Raw genomic sequence first — 13,652 nt, forward strand, 5'->3', positions numbered from 1 at the left:
CATATTCATACAGCTAATAAGTGGCACAGCCAGATAGACATGATAGAAGAAAACATCTCACTCTTCTCTTAAGCATAAGGAAAATGGCATATGAATGCAGGGATAAATGTCAACGAACACTCAGCCTCAATATCACAGAGAAAACAGAAAGCATGTGGAGCATGATTAACTAGACAGCAGATGCCCCATCTAAAGTTCAACAGTAAAGTAAAACGAAAGCCTGCATTTTTTGAGAAACAAAACTCTGAAGTTTTAGCTGAAATCCTCGATTTTTAAATTTTGAAAGTTATTATTTTTTTTAACTAGGGAATATTCTTTTTTTTTATAATTTTTATTTTGTTAAAATAACAAAATAACCATACAGTACATCCCCAGTTTTTGATGCAATACATGCCCTCCTTAATACCCATCACTGGCCTATCCCAATCCCCACCCTCCTCCCCTCTGAAGCCCTCAGTTTGTTTCCCAGAGTCCACAGTCTCTCATGGTTCATTCCCCCTTCTGCTTATCCCCCCTTCATTCTTCCCTTCCTTCTCCTACCGATCTTCCTATTTCTTATGTTCCATAAATGAGTGAAACCATATGATAATTGTCTTTCTCTGCTTGACTTAATTCAATTTTTATGGAAACACAGTACAGGCCTAAAATATGTAATCCAAACAAAATATATCTGCTATCTGCCCAAAGCATTCAGCTTGCAGTGGCTAGTTTGCAGTCTCCATCTAAAGGATTGAATCAATTGATCTCTCCCCATAGGGATCTTTTACTTACATGTCTTTATTCAGAAGGAATCTTTTTCTTAAAATTTAGTTAAGAAAGTCTGTGCTCTGATGCCAACCAACTGACTCTTCATACTATCCAGTTTCTACCTAAAGGCAATTCTACTAGGCAAAGAAAGCAACCTATGGAAGTCTACCCTTAAAATTTTTGACCCAATACAGTTATTATGTAAAGTGAATTCTTCCTCCAGGACACAAATAGTAATTTTATCTACTCTAAATTGGTTTTAGTGAAATAACCTTTCCATAAAACTTGAAATGTACCACTGACTTATGACCCAAGAATGCAAAGAATAAAGATAACACCTTCACATTCTAAAATCTGCCAACAATTTAAAAAATTCAAAGATATCCCATATACCCTATCATAAGTTCACATACCTAATGAACCTTGACCATTGAAGAGAACACAGATAGTTAACTCCTGTATAATAACAATTTCATCTCAGTTAAATCAATACAGTAAATGTCTGTAATTATGTCATGCCCTCTTTTGAGTGGATGACATTTATTTTGCTTTTCCCAAAAGACATATTATTCACAAGCCTCTGTTTTTTTTAAAGTCCAGTTAGAGACAAAAGTTCTATATAAAATATAAAGTGCTATAGGGAGTAAACAAAAATGTTGTATACCGGGGCGCCTGGGTGGCACAGCGGTTAAGCGTCTGCCTTCGGCTCAGGGCGTGATCCCGGCGTTATGGGATCGATCCCCACATCAGGCTCCCTGCTCAGCGGGGAGCCTGCTTCTCCCTCTCTCACTCCCCCTACTTGTGTTCCCTCTCTCACTGGCTGTCTCTATCTCTGTCAAATAAATAAATAAAATCTTTAAAAAAAAAAAAAAGTTTAAAAAATGTTGTATACCACTTTTTTTTTTAGTTTTCATTCAACTTGATTTTAATTTGAATATGAAGAACCACTCTTGTATTCTCTGAATTATCTCTATATGCACTTGACTGCAATTAACTTATTTATTAACAAGAAAATTGCAGGGGACTGAACTTCAGTTTCCTGAGAGGTTTTGAAAATAAAGACAGAAGAGAGCATGAATGATCTCCTGTAGCTCATTTATTCTTTTTACCCCTCTTTGGCTTTTGTTGACTCCTGTTTCTATGCATCACCTGACAGACTTGGTTTTAATTCATTTCTCTCCTGCAGGACAAAGCTGTTCTTCAGCTTCCCAACTAATATCCAAGGAAACCATCCCGCCTCCCTTCCCTATTACACTTGTCGCCCATCTGCAATAATTAGGGGATAATCACTGCTGACCAGTGTAGAAGCTACCTGGAAAGGAGAGAACAAGTGTCTGGATTTTTAAGAGAACATACTACATGTCAGGCCTAATCATGAAGCAAAAAGGGAAAGTATTTAAATCTAAATTTTCATTAAAATTTTTACATCAAACGGGGGAGTATATAATCCTGCAAATGAAAAATTAGTACCCTAAATGGGTCCCAAACCTTCAGTAGACCAAATGTCTGCACCTAATTACACAGGTATTTAAGTGATCTTTACCAAAAAAACAAAGGCTTGCAAGACTGAATTATCTTGTACTACTGGATTAAGGAAGAAATAATCTGTATTCTTCTAGCTAAGTATAGTTTGTTGTTGTTGTTAACCCAGCATTTATGTACCAGGTCTACCACCTAAAATAAGATATATGAGTTTGAGCAAGTCAGCCTCTCGGAGCTTCAGTTTCCCTCATATGCAAAAAGGAAAATAATGATATCAGATTCACCTACCTCAAAGTTACAGAAATCACACAAAATAATAGAAAATTCCTGAAAACTCTTAAAGCATTATTCAAATGTAAGATAATCACTTTATAGCCTTATTACCTTCAAGTTCATAACTACATATTTACTATATAGATTTAAAAATTTTTTTAATATCAAGTGAAAATACTCATTAGTTGAAAACAGAAATGAAACATTAAAAATTACTATTTAAAGTCTACCCAAAAAAATGTAAATAATAAGTTCACTCAAAAGTAAACATTAACTCAAAACCTTCAATAGGAAACAATGGTAGATTTAATTTAATCTTAACAAACTCATCCATCATTCAATATTGTTTACCTTGTAAGAGTGTTGCAATCTGGAGAGATTTCTGAGATGGATGTTCTTTCAGAATGTCTAAGACAGTTCTACCTAAGCTATCCTTTATGTTGGCATCAATTCCTGAAAGAAAAAGAAAAACCCACTAAATATTCACCATTGAAGTGTCATCAGAAGATACTGTTAATATATAACGCTCTAATATCAAACATATACAGATCAAGCACTGAAAGTGATTTTTAAAAAAATTAAATCCTAGACAGACGCACACATACACACAGACACACACACACACACACACTTTTAATAAGAAAGAAGCTGGGGGTCTACTGCTACCAAAGATTAGTAACATTCTTGATAATGAATTCAGTTTTCAAGGGCAATGACTCAATCATTAAGATTGTTTTTTATTAAAAGGCTACTAGTTGGGGCTACAGCTAGTTAAATGATACACTAACAAGCTGAAAAATATTACTGATTTAGAATGTCAATTCTTAAAGTATAATCATGGTTCTGTGATATATATATTCTGTAAAATATGGTAAAATTTTTAAATAATAACGTATCACTCTGCAAACACTTGAGTATTCACAAAAGTTGAAAAAGGATGATTATTTTGAACTACTGTCCAAATACTATTTGTCCAGCTACAAAGTCAAATATCTCATATTTACTTATTATGCAAGATTATATTCAATGTAAATAATACTCAATCTCTACCTGGTGAGCACACTTCTTGAAGTTTCTAAACTAAGACATCTTTGGAATTATTTTAATTCTAAAAATACTTATTGTACTAAAGAACGCATTTCAATGTAGCAAATAGCTTTCACTGCCCCAAAAAAGTGTATAAACTTTCCAAACATCTACCTGCAAACACAGCCAGTTTTCAGATTCTGGCCTCAAACGTTAGTTCATTGTAAAAAGATAATTAAGTATTTGCTTAAATTTGTATAGAAATGTGTGACCAGCACATATGTAATTAGTTGCCTATAAGACATTATATCTCTGCTACATGTCAAAATTAAATGTACATGAAATTTTAACTTTATATAATTATAATCAAAATGCAATAGTCTGCCAATGTTTTTCATTTTTTTTACAATGGAAAATAAATACACTAAATGGAGTCCGTAACACAAAAGACTCACATCAATTGTTTCCAAGTATGAATTTGTACCCATGCTTTTTGATCCTAAAAAATCCAATCTCAGTTTCAATTTTATTTCATTTCATTCAGAATATACATATGAAGACAAATAAGCCTACTTTGTTGTTCCTTCAAAGCATTCCCTCTAAAAGATTCCCTTTAAATCACTGCTGCTTACAAACAATAGCTACTCAGTTGAGGAAGTAACAAGGTGAATTTACCTTAAGGATACAGAACTCTAATTTCTGTTTACCGTAGTTCCCAATATAATAACCTAAGGAAATACTATGTTCTTTCATAAACCAAGCAATTGTCATAGCTTCATAAGGATCAGTTCCTCCCTCTTGTACAAGGCAGAGAATTCCTTTTCCTTCTGGTAGTTTCTTTAATATATTTCAATGTGATTTAAATATATACAATTGTAATTTCTAAGAGCTTTTTACTGACACATCTATGGAGTGAAGGAAGGTGTATATTTATATCAATTTTATCTAAACACTGAGGCTCAATTCTACATGATATGAATACACTTTTGCAATATGAGGTAAAGGTAAAAAGTAAGGGTGATTATGAAAAAAAATGTGACATTTCCCTTTGTCTACTCCTGAAACAGAAATTGTATTTGGCAGCATAAGCTCCATGGAGAATCACGATAGTTACCTGTTTCTAACAGAACTCTCACAACATCCACCTTTCCAAATAACGCTGCTTCATGAAGTGCACTCCCCTTCTCTGTCTGGAAAAAAAGAAGAAAAGGAAAAAGAGAAAGAAGCACAGTTGAATTAGGAATGCTTACAAGTTAAAAAAAAAAATTGTGATTTTTATATATCCGTACCTATTCTCTGTAATCTCAGCACTCCCTGACAGAAAGGTACTATGGAATAAAGAAGAGATTCTAAGAACAAAATCCAAATGCTTGGATTTGTAAAACACCTCTGCTTCTGAATAGCCATTTGACCTTGTTATATTGATAAGTCACTAACCTTCTCTTAGCCTCAGTCGTTCTCAGGTGTAAAATAGGCAGTAATGCCTACCTCATGAGGTTTTTGTGAGTATCCACTTACTTCACCCAATTCACACATTGCATGCATTTATTAGACACCAATTATATGCCAACAATAGTTGAGGGGTGTTCTGAGGCATAGAAATATGATGCTGACCCTTGTATATTGGCATTCTATTTGAGGAAACAGATGTACAAAGTAATATTTATGATAAATGAAATCTAAACAATTTAATATGGTTTATAAAACCCAGATGATCTTCTCCCTGCTCTCATTTCCACACTTTCTCCTGTCCACCCCAGCTCTCCTCCAGATTTTATACCCTATGCTTCATGCGTACTGAACTTTCTCACATTAGTCTCAGTTGCTAGAGATCTCAGAAGTCCCTCTGCCTGGTGGGATAGAACCCTAGCCCTCTATCTCACTATCACCCATCCACTAGTTCTCAATCTTCAGCATGAATTGGAATTCCTTAGAGAGCTTGTCAAAAGCCAGACTTCTGGGTCCTACTCCCAGTTTCTGATTCAGCAGCCTGTGATAGGCCCAAGACTTGCCATTTCTACCAAATCCCCAGGTGATACTGAGGGTCTAGGAGCATACTTTGAGAACCACTGATCTATATGTCAAATCTCAGCTTGAATATAATTTCATTTAAGAAGATATTGCTAGCCCCTAGGTCTAGTGCTTTTCCTGTATATTCCACATCAATCTATTTTTTCCTCATCATAGCACTTATACTACATTATGTTTTGTGATTGTCTATTTCTCTTAACAAACTCTAAGTTTAGTGTAAATGTAGACCATATCTCTTTTTTTCATCATTGTATCCCTAATGCCTACTAAAGTACCTTGAAAATGTAGACATTTAAGAACTGTTTTGAGGGCAAAAGGTAAACAGGGGGAGGAAAATGGCATGGAAAGGAAGAATTTGTGAATAATGCAGGGAGAGATTGAAAAGGATCAAGGGAAATTTCAAAGCAGCAGTTTTCTGAGCTACACAAACAGCAGGTGTTTCTTTCACTTTTTTCTTTTTCTCTAAAGAATTTAATAAATGTCTAGGTCCTCAGTACGTGTGCATGTGCGTGTTACATTGAAGAGTGTTATTATAGCAATTGTCCCCTTTTACTAAATCTGATCTTACTGTGGGATTCAATTCTCAATTCAAAGTAAAAATAACATAATATATAATGTAAAAACTTTGTTAACCAGTAAAATCCTATTGTATAATTAACCCAGTTTAAAATGTTTTATAATTGCATTATTAAGGAGACTGAGGATCAATGTGATCTAAATTTATCTTCAAAGAAGGCATGGCTGAAATGTATTTGACTTATAATTTGACTGTCATAATATGTATAGACACTAATAAAAATGGAAATAAGGGACACCTGGGTGGTGCAGTTAGTTGAGAATTGGACTCTTGGTTTCAGCTCAGGTGGTGATCTCAGGGTTATGAGATCCATCCCTGCATTGGACTCCATGATCCATGCAGAGTCTGCTTGAGATTCTCTCTCCCTCTGCCACTCCCCCCTCACTAGAATGGATGGATAAATCTTAAAAAAAAATGGAAATAAAAATAATAATTTATAAATAGATAGCATTGTGCAGAAGGGAAAATACACTGTGAAACTTATTCAGCTTCTTAAAAAAATAATCTCAACATGGGGCACAAATACTTTATTTTCTTTATTCTCTGAAAAATATCCCTTGAAATAATCTAATTTTTTTACTCTCATTGTGTTTTTCAACCAACTTTCTGATTACTAATTTGATTTCCTTCCAGTCTTAAAAAATTTTTGACTATATGTTAGGAAAACTTCCTGGGATAGCATACCTTAAACATTCTGAAAAACTTAACAATGTTTTAAATACAAAGATGAAAAGGAAAAATAATAGAATTCCTCAGAGCCTAGGGGAGGGAAGTGGGGACAGAATCTATGAACCCAGGGTTTAGGGTTTAGGAAACTGTTCCAGGGAATCTGCCAATCCCAGCAGACTAATGCCTGGGCTTGAGCCAGCTACTCAAGGAGAAAGTGGGAGAAGGAAAGGAGACAAAGAAGCCCAAGAAATCTGAGAAGATAGATCAAGACCCCTGCAAAAATCTAAAACTCCTAGGGGCACCTGGCTGGCTCAGTAGGTACAGCATGTGACTCTTGATCTTTGGTCACGAGTTCTAGCCCCATGATGGGCATAGACATTACTTCAAAAAAAATCTAAAACTCCCAAAAACATCCTCAGTAAAAAATAAATAATAACAATAAAAACTAAAAAAACTAATTAAATAAATAAAAATTAAATGTGTTGCACAGAGGGAGAAATTAAAAATGTCTATCTAGATCTTAGTTCTAAGTGGAGTAGAGTAGCAGAAATAACAACCTCCTTAAAATTTTCTAACCATAGTTCTGCCTTCACACAATCTTGGGGCCAAAATTACACAATCTCTGTGCTCCCCCCCCCAACCCTCACTTCCTGAGCCAAAAATGTAGAAGGAAGTGATGTTGGGTTTGTAGTATCAAGGCAAATATAATGCTTAGAGGAAGCAGATCTAAATCCCTGTGGAAAAAAATACACTTTAAACTTGGGCCTCTAAGAATTCTAACAGATCAAGCTCTAAGAAACACAAATTTAAAATCAGAAATCACTGAACATGAAAGAAAATAAGCCATGAGAAAGAATTCATAGAAACAAACAAGAATAAAACCTATTAAAACTTTACATGTCATATGATGATCAGCTACAGAATATAAAATACATATATACATATGATCAATAAGATGAAAGAACAAAAAGAGAGTATCAAATACAACTAAAGAAGAGGAGAATCAAAATTGGCCAGATTTGAAAATGAACTAGACAGCACCTCTAGAAATGGGAAACGTAATATTTTAAATGGAAAGGCTTAATAACAGATAAGATAGAGCTAGAAAAGCAAGTATTGAACTAGATGGTGGAGTTTTTTTAAGTACATAATGCAATTTAAAGAAACAAGACATGGAAAATGTGAAAGACAGAACAGATAAGACTCAACATATGTCTAATCAGAGTTCTAGAAGGAGAGAATGGAGATAAGTAATCCAATGGCTAAAAACTTTCCCAGACTGATGAGATACTAATAATTCTAGTAATACCGGCAAGATAAGTGAGAAGAGTACATTGTGAACATATAACAGTGAAACTACAGAACACCTAAGAGAAAGAGACTATCTTTAAAACATCCCAAGAGAAAAAAACTAATTGTCTAAAAATAATTAATAATTAGATCAACAGCTGACTTCTCAACAAAAACAATAAAGCCAGAAGAAAATACCTTCATGTGTCAAAAGAAAATAACACCAATCTACCATTCTATATCCAGCCAAACTATCTTCTAAGAATGAAAGCGAAATAAAAACATTTTCAGACAGACTAAATAATAAGTGTTTACTACAAATCCTTACTGAAAAAACTTCCATTAGATTTAATTAAGGAAGAAGGACCTGAGGTACAAAAAGTAATGTTAAATAAAGAGAATGATTAAGAGAAGGCTAAGTCTAAACACACTATTTTAAAATATACCAATAATGTTTACTTTTTTGTACTAATTTGGTTTCCTAGATACTCTGATACAAAAGAGTGGGCACCTTAGACACTGAAATGGACTATTCTAGGAAATGAAATTATATAATCTTCACCATAAATAAACAATTCTAGAGGAAACAGATGTAGAAGACCTGGGTCCCAGCAGGAGTTTGGCTTTCAGTTGCTATACAACTTTGTTTCATATCTCTGAAAATTCATATATCCTTGTAAATAAAGAAAACATTAAAAGCTTGGTAGGGTTATTGGGAGGGTTAAACAAGATAAACAACAAATAAGACTCAAAAAGTATTTTATTAACTTATAAAATGAAAAATACTGTCATTATTGCTGCTAAAAAAACAATTAGAAAGCCTATTTTTTAAAAACTTCAATGATGTCAATATTTTTAAATTATATATATATGTAAGTATGTATTTTGTGTGTGTGTGTGTGTGTGTATACATAGATAATCTCCTTTACGTTATTCCAAGAAAAAAAGGTTATGTTAAATAGAGCTAGAATTTTTATACAGTAGATAAGGAGACACTGGATCCTTAAATAAAACTAGAAAAGGTTAGCAGATGATAAACGTATTTTTAGCCTGGTGGATGTAATTAGCTTATTAGTAAGAGAACATGAGGATGGAATGGATTGTTCTCATAAATTTAAGGTAAACAGTGGTATCAGGAACCATTTCTTGCTATCACAGTATTATCATAAATAGTACAGAATTTAAAGAATTTAAATGTCAAATCTATGGACTTCTCCTTATCAAAATACAGATTAACTCCAAAATATCCTCCAATTTATTACACCCTACCTTGAGTCTGTCTACTATCTTCATTCAAATTAGTACCCTTCTTTTCATCTCAGGTCTCTACCCCAAGTCCATAATCCATCACTGGCCAAATCTTGAAACACTGTATTCTCATAAAATAATATTTAGTCCAAAATATTCAACAAGCAAATTGAATGTATACAAAGAAATAACACTAAAATAGGTGAACCCAAATCCCCTCAGCCCCCAGGATTTTGGTCCTGCTTTTCTCATGGATCAAACTTCTCCATTTTTTTAATTAATCATTTAAAATAAAGATAATTTCAAAGATAGACAAAACAGTTATGCAGCTGATAATACAGTAACACTTCAAAATTTATCAGTAATGAGATATGAAGCACTCATATCTCAGCACCGCTAAGGAAAAAAGCACCTCTGAACCCAAGTTATAATGAAAACAGCTGAGAGAGAAGAAATGAAATGATATACACGGTAATATTAATAGTTGAACTGCTGATGAAAGCAAAAGAAATTCTCTTATTGGTTAAAAATGTCTATTAAAGTCAAGTCTCAGTAGCATCAAAGCTGAAAAAAAACAAGACAAGTGATAGGAAAGAGGGAGACCTTGTTTAAAGCCCTGGGTTTTAACTTCCTTTTTGGTTTAGCCCTATGTTTTTCTGTGGTTTCTGTGGAAGTTCAGTCATGCATATAAAGAAATCTTTGTTATACTTTATCCAGAATTTCAAGGTACTTTAAAATGGTTTCTTGGGTTATGTATTCCACCAGATTGTCAAAATAACAGATAGAAAAGGGATGTAGCAATGTCAGAGCTTGGCTGCACTGGATCCCCCTTCTGAATTTAACACCTCTAACATATTCCTCCTGAACTTGAAAAAGATAGTGACCAGATAAAGGAAGACGAATTCTTTATTAAAGGAAAAAACAGATAGAACAAAGATGACAAGATATAAAGTAAGATTGTGGTGATGATCATTAGAGAAAATACAGCACAGGTACTAGTGGAGATGAAAACTTTGAGAATAAAGACCCGTAACTATTACAACAAATAAGAGCCAGTGAATAAAGATAACCTCAATGGAGATTTTTAAAAACCAACTAGAATAGCATTTAACTCAGCAGTAACAACCCCAGGCATCATGGCTAGTACCAATTAGCCATATGGGCATCTCTTAGGATAAAAGGTAAGAACATCCTAGCCTTTATAAACAAATACATGATTTCTGAACAAGCTGGGAGGCAACCATTCTTTTGTATCCTGCATTAGCTAGCCTATAGCTGGAGTATTATGTTCAACTGTAGGTAATAAACTTTTACAGGAACATTGACAGATTGGAATGTGCCCAGAAAAGAGGGTCCCAAATGACAAAAGACTTAGGAAAACATCATGTGAAGAACAGCTGAAAGTTGTAAGAAAGTTTAGATTGGAGGGGAAATGGCATAAGAGAAATATGTCTTCAAATTCAGAAATAACATTCCTCCTCTTCAAAAGAAGACCTCTCCTCCTATTCAACTAGCGATTTCCAGCCTCTGTCTTTACCTATCCTTTCCTCCTTCACTTCTGTCTCAGGGAAGCATCCATTCTCCTCCTTAAAACCAATCCTCTACTTGTGCTCTTATCACTTCCTGCTTCTTCTTAAATGTCATGAAATACCTTCATCATTTCTCTTGCATCTTCAATTTCAGTCTCTTCACTGGATCCTTACACCCTCCATAAAAATACAAACTCTTCCACAATCCAGCGATAAAACAACCAACCAAAGAAATTTCCTGTGAACATTCTATGACTTCAAGATCGTATCCCACATCTTACTTTTCTTTACTCCACAATTTATAGAGATATCTTCCCTTCTCTAGGAAAAATTTCTATCTATTTTGTTACTACCATATTCTCTGGCACATAGTAGGCAATGACTGGCAAAAAGCAGCCACTCCATAAATACATGGTGAACAAATGAACTGATTACATGTTACTGTACTATATTGGCACCCCTCTTACCACTGCTTTCTTGTAGACTTCTTTTTCCAGAAATTCTGAGTATTCTTTATTCAGATTCTTTTCTCTATATATATTCTTTTTCTTATAAACCCCATCTCTTTTCATGATCTTATCTCTCATTTCTCTGAGGCTACCACCATTTAAGTGGCACGTCCTAAGAGAGACCTCCCCATCCCTTCATTCAAAAATCACAGCAACCAGTGTATTTCCTTTATGGCACTATCACAATTTGTAATTTTTGTTTATGGTTTTATTTCCTGTTTTCCCTACTAGCCACTCAGCTCCATGAGGACAGGGAACAAATTTTCTTTTTTTTTTATGTTTTTTTATTATATTAGTCACCATACAGTACATCCCTGGTTTTTGATGTAAAGTTCGATGATTCATTAGTTGCTATAACACCCAGTGCACCATGCAATACGTGCCCTCCTTACTACCCATCACCAGCCTATCCCTCCCCTCTGAAGCCCTCAGCTTGTTTCTCAGAGTCCAGTCTCTCATGCTTCATTCCCCCTTCTGATTACCCCCCCCCTTCTTTACCTTTCTTCCCCTACTGATCTTTCTAGTTCTTATGTTCCATAGATGAGAGAAATCATATGATAATTGTCTTTCTCTGCTTGACTTATTTCACTTAGCATTATCTCCTCCAGTGCCGTCCATGTTGCAGCAAATGTTGAGAACTTGTTCTTTCTGATAGCTGAATTCCATTGTATATATGGACCACAACTTCTTAATCCAGTCATCTGTTGAACGGCATCTCGGTTCCTTCCACGATTTAGCTATTGTGGAAAATGCTGCTATGAACATTGGGGTGCATATGGCCCCTCTCTTCACTACGTCTGTATCTTTGGGGTAAATACCCAGTAGTGCAATGGCTGGGTCATAGGGTAGCTCAATTTTTAACTTTTTAGCGACCTCCACACTGTTTTCCAGAGTGGCTGTACCAACTTGCATTCCCACCAACAATGTAGGAGGGATCCCCTTTCTCCACATCCTCTCCAACAATTGTTTTTTGCCTTGTCAATTTTTGCCATTCTAACTGGCGTAAGGTGGTATCTTAGTGTGGTTTTGATTTGTATTTCCCTGATGGCTAATGATTTTGAACATTTTTTCATGTGTCTATTAGCCATTTGTATGTCCTCACTGGAAAAGTGTCTGTTCATATCTTCTGCCCATTTTACGATTTATTTGTTTCTCGTGTATTGAGTTTGAGAAGTTCTTTGTAGATCTTGGATACCAGTCTTTTATCTGTAGCATCATTTGCAAATATATTCTCCCATTCCATGGGCTGCCTCTTAGTTTTTTTGACTGTTTCCTTGGCTGTGCAGAAGCTTTTTATCTTGATGAAGTCCCACAAGTTCATTTTATCTTTTGTTTATCTTGCCTTTGGAGATGTGTCATGAAAAAGGTTGCTTTGGCCAATGTCGTAGAGGTTGCTGCCTACGTTCTCCTCTAGGATTTTGATGGATTCCTGTCTCACATCAAGGTCTTTCATCCATTTGGAGTTTATCTTTGTGTATGGTGTGAGAGAGTGGTCAAGTTTCATTCTTTTGCATGTAGCTGTCCAATTTTCCCAGCACCATTTACTGAAGAGACTGTCATTTCTCCACCAGATGTTTTTTCCTGCTTTATCAAATATTAGTTGCCCAAAGAGCCGAGGGTCCATTTCTCGGTTCTCTATCCTGTTCCATTGCTCTATGTGTCTGTTTTTGTGCCAGTACCATGTGTCTTTGTGATCACAGCTTTCTAGTACAGCTCGAAATCTGGCATTGTAATTCCCCCAGCTTTGTTTTTCCTTTTCAACAGTTCCTTGGTGATTTGAGGCCTTTTCTGCATCCCTTCAAATTTAAGGACTATTTGTTCCAGTTCTTTGAAAAATGTCATTGGTATTTTTATTGGGATAGCACTGAAAGAGTAGATTGCTCTGGGTAGCATGGACATTTTAACTATGTTAATTCTTCCGATCCATGAGCATGGAATATTTTTCCATCTTTTTGTGTCTTCCTAAATGTCTTTCAAGAGTGATTTATAGTTTCTAGAACATAGGTCCTTTACGTCTCTGGTTAAGTTAATTCCAAGGTAACGTATGGTTTTTAGTGCTATTGTAAATGGGATGGATTCCCTAATTTCTCTTTCTTCAGTCTCATTGTTCGTGTATAGAAATGCACCTGATTTCTGAGAATTGATTTTGTATCCCACCACACTACTGAATTGCTCTATAACTTCTAAAAGCTTGGGAGTGGATTCTTTTGGGTTTTCCACATAGAGTATCATCTCATCTGCAAAGAGAGACAGTTTGACTTCTTCTTTACC

The 13,652-nt window shown here is 34.9% G+C and overlaps 1 protein-coding gene across 5 annotated transcripts in view; it reads right to left on the minus strand.

The window, feature by feature from the left end:
- ANKS1B (ankyrin repeat and sterile alpha motif domain containing 1B) overlaps positions 1-13,652 on the minus strand; it is a 1,051,872-nt gene that overhangs the window by 856,701 nt on the left and 181,519 nt on the right. For all 5 annotated transcript variants that reach the window (XM_040637361.1, XM_040637360.1, XM_040637359.1 and 2 more), the window contains exons 5-6: positions 4,643-4,718; positions 2,854-2,955 (exon numbers count right to left, since the gene is read on the minus strand). In XM_040637361.1, the coding sequence (XP_040493295.1) occupies positions 2,854-2,955; positions 4,643-4,718 (178 nt within the window). The remainder of the gene's footprint in view (positions 1-2,853; positions 2,956-4,642; positions 4,719-13,652) is intronic.

Source organism: Ursus maritimus, unplaced genomic scaffold, assembly GCF_017311325.1.
Source record: "Ursus maritimus isolate PB19 unplaced genomic scaffold, ASM1731132v1 scaffold_21, whole genome shotgun sequence".
In the NCBI taxonomy this organism is placed as follows: domain Eukaryota; kingdom Metazoa; phylum Chordata; class Mammalia; order Carnivora; family Ursidae; genus Ursus; species Ursus maritimus.